The sequence below is a fragment of the Panthera uncia genome, chromosome E1, assembly GCF_023721935.1.
Source record: "Panthera uncia isolate 11264 chromosome E1, Puncia_PCG_1.0, whole genome shotgun sequence".
Classification (NCBI taxonomy): Eukaryota; Metazoa; Chordata; class Mammalia; order Carnivora; family Felidae; genus Panthera; species Panthera uncia.
Window position 1 is genome coordinate 19,522,048 of NC_064814.1, and position 8,525 is coordinate 19,530,572.

Here is an 8,525-nt window from a genome sequence, read left to right on the forward strand (position 1 = left end):
TTTTTTTTTTTCTCTCCTCTCTTTGAAGGCAGAATAGAGAAGTTTCTATTGAAGTCATATTTTCCAGTTTCTCTAACCCAGTTTCTTTCCTTCTGCTTTCTCTCTCCTTCCTTGTTCAGTGCCCAGAGCACAAAAAGGGCCTACCCCTTAGAGTGCGCCCGCGCGTCCCCCGCCGAGCGAGCCGGCCGGCACCACCTGCTGGGGGGCAGTAACGGGCACCCCCGCGCTGCCCCCCGAGCCCACCCGTTCACCCAGGACCCCGCGATGCCTCCCCTGACCCCACCCAACACGCTGGCGCAGCTAGAGGAAGCCTGCCGCAGGCTGGCCGAGGTGTCCAAGCCCCCCAAGCAGCGGTGAGTGCAAGCAGCACAGAGGTGAAGTGAAGGCAGAGGCTGGGACCTGGCCTCTCACAAAAGGGCCTCTTGCCCTCTCTACCTGGGTCTCCGTCACTCCTCAGGGAGGAGGGGAGGCTTCTGGCCATATAACGAGTCCCCTTCCCACCTGCTAGAAATTGTTCCTCTTAGTTCTGTTTGTTCCGAAGAGCCAGCCGGTAAAGGATCTGTTTGTTAGGCAAGTCAGGCCTTGCAGGAGAATGAATTTCAGTAGTTCCTTACAAATCCCGTTCCCTACAGCCGCCCTGATCACGTGAAGCCGGTTAGATGAACACGTAAGAAGCCGTGACTGGTGGCGAACTTAGAGCTCAGCCCTTTGCCTGGGCCAGCAGTGTCCAGTCCCAGGCTCCCAGGGAACCTAGGATAGGATGGCTGTGCCCCATTGGGATGGAAGTTGGCTCTGTGTCTCTTTAGGGCCTACAGGGCACTCCTTTTCTGTCTGCTCCCCCTTTGCCAGGGGACAGCAGGCTTCTCTCTCAATCCTCCGCTCTGGCTGTGTGCCCTCAGGTGCTGTGTGGCCAGTCAGCAGAGGGACAGGAACCACTCGGCCGTTGGTCAGGCGGGAGCCACGCCCTCCTCTAACCCAAGCCTGGCTTCAGAAGAGTGAGTGTCTTTACCCCGACCTTCCTGGGATCCGCCTCGTGGTTTATGTTTCAGGGCATCAACTCTCTGGCGTTGGGATTTTTTGGAAATTTTTTCTAGTAGGTTAAAATCACCTCGATTTTAACATTAGCAACGAGGACCAGCAGATGCAGAGGTGGCCGTAAACCAGGATCTCGGAAACTCGGCCTTTACCGGGAAACGCACCGTGGCTCGTACACAGGTGTTGTTTCCCGAAGAGGTGGGTGGCTCAGGGCTCCTGGGCACGCCGCCATCAAAGAGCTGAGATGTGACGCCGTTAGCAGGTGGATAAAAGGGGTCCCCAGACCTGGATGGAAAAGTTGCCTTCGTTCAGCTTGAAGTTAGCAAGTTGGAAACTTTGAGCAGGAAGAGGAGTCTCCGCCATTGCAGAGATGGAGAGAGGACAGTCTTTGTTGTTTTGCTTTGTTTGCTCTGTTGGTTGCCTTCCCCAGTCGGGCCACGATCCTTGTCGTCAATTTACACTGTTGCAAAGTGGACCGAGAAGCTTGGTTCGTTTACAGGCTGGTGCAGTTAGAAAGAAATCTGCAGGGGTGTGAGATGGGCCCAGTGATTCAAGGTTTCTTGGCTTAACTTGTTCCTCTTGAGCGATGAGCAACGTTTGAGGTCCTGAATAAGCCACCGCCCTGGACCCTTTTGTTTTCATTGGTCGACCTTAAGGGTACCAGCTGTCTTTTTCCTTCTTAATGCCACTCTACAAACTCCGAATAAACGAGGGAGGTCACAGTGCCTGGGCTCGCCTTCCCAGGGGGCTCTGGCGTCCATGCCATCCCAGGAGATGCTCTGGTTTGTCTCCACAGCATTCCCATGGCTCTGTGGTCGCTTGCCCTCCCGTCTTCATTGGCTGGCACCCCGTGTGTGCCATCCTGAAGGAGACTGTTCTGTCCCCACCCCCCCTCCCTTTTGGAGCTAGCGAGGGAAACAACAGCAGTGTCTACAACCAAAAGGAAACTGTCCCTTCCTGTGTGCGCCATGCAGGTGACCCGGAGGTGGGCTGTGTGCTCCCAGAGGTGGCTGCCTCTGTGATCCAGGGGCCCCCCACACCCAAGCCCCCTTTGAGCTTCTAGCTACAGCCCCACTTCATCTCTGGAGACTGTTTGAGAGCCTGTGTGTGTGCTGGGAGCACTTGCTGCCTTCGGATGCTGAACTCGTTGCGTTCCATCCTATTTTTCAGTCACAAAGAGCCAAAGAAGCTGGCGGCGGTGCACGCGCTCCAGGCCAGCGAGCTGGTCGTCACATACTTTTTCTGTGGAGAAGAAATTCCATACAGGAGGATGCTGAAGGCTCAGAGCTTGACCCTGGGCCACTTTAAAGAGCAGCTCAGCAAAAAGGGAAATTATAGGTAAGGGCCTTGCGGCTTCTTGCCGCTCCAGAGTTTGTTTGCTCAGAACCGAGAGCCAGAGTCGCTTCCCTGGCCCGGCCGGACCCGGGAGGGGCCGGGAGGCAGGCGCTTCGGGAGGCCATTGGGCTGCCTGGTGCTTGGTTCCTTCTCATTTCCTCTCTCCCCTCACCACTGACAGAAATAACACAGCAGCAGGGAGGCCTCTGGGAGGGCTCTGTGGGGACCGGGACAGGCTTTTTCTACCAGGTGAATGAGACTCTGAGGAGGAAAGGGGCTTTGCCAGGAGAGCTGGGCTTGGGCCACCTTGTGGACGCCCTACCTGCAAGGGAGAGGAGGGGTGTGTGTGTCGGGGAGAGACAGACGGACCGACCAGTGAGGGAGGCTTGGGTCTAGGAGAGACTGTTCACGCTGAAGGCTTGGGGAAGGGCAGGGACCATTGCCTAGGAATCTAGACAGCATTCTCCTTACTCAGCCTTTCTGCCTGAAGAACTACCTCCTGTGGTGAACGGGCCATGTGAAGCAGGAATGCTCATCAGAGAAGGGGCAGGACCCATGGGTGGGCACCAGGCGGACAGGGCTGGCTACTCTTTCTGTTGGAGCCTTGGCAAGGGAACCTGCCCCCCCCCCCCACCCCCAACCCAGGCTTCCTTTCCCTGCCTGCTCAGCGGAGATGCTCCTCTGGCCTCCTACGGCCCCCAAGAGGATCCAAGAGCAGGGACCATTTTCTTGGTGACTTTCCCCTTAACTTGGGGTGGGTGATGACTCCACCCCCGTTTGCCGGGAGGCCTAGCCGCCCCTCCTCACATGGCCTTCATCCCAAGGGAACATGTGGGTTCTGCTACAGCTGTGTCTGGGGTGCCATGTGCAGGACCAGGGCAAGGGGGAGGCAGGTGAGGTGCCCGGGCGCACACAGCTTCAGGAGGAGCACAATTCGTGCTCGGAAGGTGCCCGCCCATTCCCGCCGCCAGCCCAGGATGGGAACGGAGAACCCGAATAGCACTTAGCAACCTGCCGGGTGGGCGCTGGCTCCCGGAGTCCACCTCCAGTACCCCGAGACCTTGTCCCTGCCAGAGCGGGCCTTGCGTATCTCTCCCAGGCACTCTGCCTAGGAGCTGACTGGGGCAGGGGCCCACAGTGCTTTCCTTTTGCAGGGAAAGGATAGGGCTCTGAGGCCAGGACCCTGTAAGTGACCGAGAAGCAGGGTGTGGAGCTGGGCTTAGATCTTTCCATTTTACGGCGGGGCAGAGACAATGCTGCAAATGTTGCAGAGGGATTGGGGCATGGGCCTGGCTGCTTCCGCTCCTTCGTCGTCGTCTTCTTTCTTTTTTATCTTGAACAGACACAAGGTGAAACTAATTACACAAGTGTGCCCCTCCAGGGATTCATTTTGATCTCAGCTTTGACTCGGCTGGACTTTGAGTGGAGCTGCAGGTGACCTTCAGGGGAGAAAGGGCCACGGAGCGCCGAGCTGAGGCTGCAGGGGAGGGTCCGCGCTCAGCCACTCCGGCCACATCTGGCTCTGATTTTTTTTTTTTTTTTTTTTCCTAAGGCACACTTAATAAGCCTGGCTTTGAAGCCTCGGCCTCCCCTTTAATGCACAAAGACTTGCACAAATGGTTGACTCTCGAATTCTTTACTGATTGGATCAGGCTGTGGCCAGGCCCTTCCCAGCCGCCTTATCTCTCTGTACTTGCTCTCCTGGCTCGTGGGGGCATAGGGTGTCGTGCCTGGCCCGCCCGGCAGGGGTGGGGCTCCCCCTCAGCAACACCCCCCCCCCCAATAAAAAAGCCCAGCGGGGATGGGGCCACGGGAGTGGGGGACCTGGGCCGCATTGAGTCATCTCAACATGGCAGGGGTTCAAAAGGAGAACAGTCTCTCCAGACGTGCCAGACGCTATCGGTGCCAGATGTCAGAAGAAAGCAAAGTTTGCCACAGAAAGCATGTTGCAGTGGAAAAGCCCGTTTCTTGGAGAAAATGAGGGCAGCGCAGTGTGTTTGAAGTCTTGGGGCTGGGGCCGAGGGAACTCGGCCTCTCTCCTCTCTGGAAGAGGTTGTATTTCTGTGAAAGGTCACTGTGTGTTTGCTCAGAGGTGCTCAGAGAGGGCCCAGCTCGGTAGACCCGGGGGGTCAGAGCTGGGGGGCCGTGGGGCCCAATGGAGGGGGACGTCAGAACGGGAGACCCTTGTGGGAAAGGTGGCCTCCCCCCCCCCCCCCGTCTGGCATCTCCGTGGCCCAGGCCCCCCCCCCCCCCCCATCTCCTCTCCAGCCCCCCGAGTGTTCCGATCCCCTCGATAGGAAGCGCTCTCCCCACTGACCCGTCCGGGCCGTGCCGTTCACCCCGGTGCTGTGGCCCAGCTGCGAGGGCTAAAAACCAGGAACCTTGACTAAACCCAGCTGGTTCACTTTATTCAGCCTTATCTCCTATGAAAGTATTTGGCTTGCCTTCATTAAAGAGGAAAGAAGTTTAGTTCTAACCAAGGGGAATTCTTTTTTTTTTTTTTTTTAATGAAAAGACAGAAACAAAAACCAACTGTAACCCTGAGACACAATTGCATTTTTTAGAGAGCCGGCCACCCCCCGCCCAACCCCCAGAGGATCGTGACCCTCCCTCCGTGAGTGGCCTTTATTGGCTGGAGGTGCCGGCTTGCAGGGGCGAGTTTAATCCGCCTGAGGGGGTCTCCCTGGAAGGGGACCGGGGAAGGAAGGGGCTTGGGGGTGAGCCCGCCTGGAGGACAAGCCGTCGTTTCTGAATGTGGCTCTCCTGAGAGAGGCCGGTCATTTGCGTCCACACAATTAAACAGCCTTAGAAGAAAGGAGTCTGGGGTGGGATAAAAGGAACCTTTAATCAACGGGCATAATAGAAGGGTCTTTAGTGTTTGACCCCGGAGGGGTGGGAGGGAAACGGGGCGAAGAGGGGAGAGCAGCGGGGCCGGGGCCAGTCTGCAGCCCTGGGAAGCAAGGTGGGGCTGGCCAGCCTCCCGCAGGGGCCACTGAGGAGAGCAGCCTGTCCCATGGCTGAGCCAGGGTCGGGCCAGGAGAGCGGGGCCTGTGGGCAGCGGAGGCTGGGGTCTCTGCCTTCTCCGGACTTCTGCAGTTTCGGGGGGGGCTGGGGCCTCTCTGAGGGGCCCGTCTCAGCTGCTACTTCAGATGCACCAGGCAAGTTTTGCCCTCCCCATGCCCCCCTTGGTAAAAAGGGAGAAAGCAGACAGCTCTGCCCACAACGTGCGCTTGCCCTGATGTGCGTGCCGGGCCGAAGACCGCAGCCTCGGAGCTGTCCGCAGGCGGTTGGCCGCCCGGCCCGCTGCTCCCGGGGTGGCCTCCCGTGACGCCCCGGTGGCCGTCGTCAGTCGGATGCGGGCCGAGGTTTACATGCACGCCAGCTGCAGCAGAACCCTCAGGACCCCTTTGTCGTCTCGGTGTTGACATAACCTCTCTTTTAAACAAAGCAGAAAATGCAGTCTTACCAAGACGCGTTTTGGGTTTTCCTTTTAAGGTATTACTTCAAAAAAGCAAGCGACGAGTTTGCCTGCGGAGCCGTGTTTGAGGAGATCTGGGACGATGAGGCCGTGCTCCCCATGTACGAAGGCAGGATTCTGGGGAAGGTGGAGAGGATCGATTGAGCCCTTGGGGTCGGGCTCTGGCGGACTGTGGGGGCCGACACCCACGCCCCGGCCTTGGCCGTGACGGACCGTGACAAGACCTTTTGAAGGAAAACTAAACCAATGAAGAAGACGAAGTCTAGGGGAGAATTGGCCACTGGCCACTTGGGGAGGAGGGTGGGGGGAGGGGGAGGTTGGTTTTCATTATTCACGAGCTGGGTACTGAGATAAGAAAAGCCTGAACTATTTATTAAAAACATGACCACTCTTGGCTATTGAAGATACTGACTGTATTTGAGAGACTGCCATACATAATATATGACTGCCTAGGGATCTGAAATCCATAAACTAAGAGAAACTGTGTATAGCTTACCTGAACAGGAACCCTTACTGCTATTTATTGAACAATTGATTCCCCCTGTCCCCAGTTTATGGATATGCTGCTTTAAACACAGAAGGGGGAGAGAGGAGGTTTTAATTGCCCTATCCAAACTTAGGGGTTGAGCTAGGACTGCATGAATGATTTCTTCATTAAAAGAGGATTTCTTATGCTTTGCCCTGCCCTTCTCCAAGCGAAGATAGACTTTTACAAATGGTGCCCTACCATTGACACACGCAGAAATTGGTGCATTTTTTTCTTTCTGTGCTGCTCTATTTTGTCGTGAAGGCCCTGATTTATGTGGCAACGTCACCGCCATGTAGTGTCATCACATTGGATGGGGATCCATTGTGGGGTGCAGGGTGGGAAGCCTCCCTTTTGGGACCCCAGATTTACTCAGTAACTTTTCTAACCCCACCAAGGTCCGGCGCCCCGTGGCGGAGGCTTGCTAGAACCTTGGAGTTCAACTTGTGCTTTTATTGAGATAACGACTCCTTGGAGTTTGGGGGAGGGGGAGGTTTTTTGGGTTTTGTGGGGGTTTTTGTTTGTTTTAATTAGTCTTTGGACCACCGCCGTCCTGGAAACCACCCCGGCCCCCCCCCTCCCCCCCTTGCCCTGCAAAGAAGCGGACAGTTGTGGCAAGACCTAGCAGCACCCTTTCCTCCAGACACCTTCATTTTGACGTTCGGGTTTTTGTGTGAAGTTCATCTGTACATTCTGTTTGCCATTGTTCCTTGTACTATATGTCTGTATATATTGTATGACAAGAGAGTATTAATCCACTATCTCTAGTGCTTGACTTTAAATCAGTACAGTACCTGTACCTGCACGGGGTCCTGCTCCGTGCGTCGCCCTATATTGAGGGCTCAAGCTTTCCCTTGTTTTTTGAAAGGGGTTTATGTATAAATATATTTTACGCCTTTTTATTACAAGTCTTGTACTCAACGACTTTTGCCATGGCATTTTGTTCTACTTATACTGTAAATTATGCACTATAAAGAGTTCATTTAAGGAAATCTACTTGGTACAATAATTATTGCAATTAAGAGATGTAGCCTTTATTAAAATTTTATATTTTTCAAAACGTGGGCCTCGTCTTTGCATCCGCGGGGGTGGGAGCAGGGCAGAGGCACCCTTCCGAGTGTGAGCAGCTGCCCTTGATGTCCCGTCTTGCTTGAGCCCAGCTCTGACTGTCCCCCACGTCTTCTCACCCCACCTGGGGGGTTTTGAAAAACCAGTGCTTCAAAAAAATCACCTGGTTACTGGCTGAGGATTTTCTTGTCCCGGAGCAGGCCGTAGACAACTTCTCCATTTCCAGTGCTGCCTCTTCCTCTGATCCGGCCAGGCGGGGACCGGAGATACGGAGCTGAGATGGGCTTCTCCCAGGAACCCTTGCATTTCCAGGAAATGGTGCGTGGATCTGGAATGTCTAGTGGGACGAATGACCCTTGAGCTCGGGGCTAACCAGGCACCCGCTCCGTGGCTGTGCCAACTCGAATGATACCTTCAGCAGGCGTCGGGGCTGCAAAGGTGGTGGGAAGAAGGTGGTTCAGCAGGAAAACTGCACGGTTCCCTGGATAGTGTGCTTCGTGCAGCCGTGGAAAACGGCCGTCGGTGGTGGTTCACTCCACAAACTTCAGGTTACCTCCCGGTGTGTCGGGCATTCGGAGGCCGGGCTGTAATTCCGATCTGGGAGAGCGTGTCTACTTTCGAAGAGTCCTATAATGGACCCATTTTAGGAAAAGAGGATCTGCTGGACTTGACTTCTCTTCTACGGAGCTTTCCTGAGATGGGGTCTGCAGCAGATCCGGGTGGCTTTCCGTCCCTGCTGCAACATGTGACAGGGGAGGGAGGGCCGGCGTCCTGGCCGCGTGGGGTTAGCGGCCGTCTTGAACCGGCCAGCCTCAGCGTGGCAGCGTGAGGAGGCATCGGGGGCGGCCGCTGGCGGGGCCAGGCCAGGGTGCCAGGGAATCGGGACGCCGGGCCACAGGAGTCCTCGATCTCGGTCCTCGTGATGCGGCCTGACGCACCCTCCCCTCCCGGCTGGAATGGAGGCTCACAGCGGACGGTGTCCCAAACCCACTGCCAAATTGTGAGGTTCTTTGCAATCCAAAAAGACAACGAGACATAACCTGCTGTGGTGCGGGTAGGAGCTTCTGGCTTTTAATCTTCAGG

At 55.9% G+C, this 8,525-nt stretch overlaps 1 protein-coding gene across 1 annotated transcript in view; it reads left to right on the forward strand.

Annotated features, from left to right (window-relative positions):
- AXIN2 (axin 2) overlaps nucleotides 1–7,428 on the forward strand; it is a 10,563-nt gene extending 3,135 nt beyond the window's left edge. The window contains exons 2-5 of the mRNA XM_049638190.1: nucleotides 29–353; nucleotides 900–995; nucleotides 2,206–2,373; nucleotides 5,866–7,428. Coding sequence (XP_049494147.1) covers nucleotides 29–353; nucleotides 900–995; nucleotides 2,206–2,373; nucleotides 5,866–5,992 — 716 coding nt within the window. The 3' untranslated portion in view covers nucleotides 5,993–7,428. The remainder of the gene's footprint in view (nucleotides 1–28; nucleotides 354–899; nucleotides 996–2,205; nucleotides 2,374–5,865) is intronic.
- The last annotated feature ends 1,097 nt before the right edge of the window (nucleotides 7,429–8,525 follow it).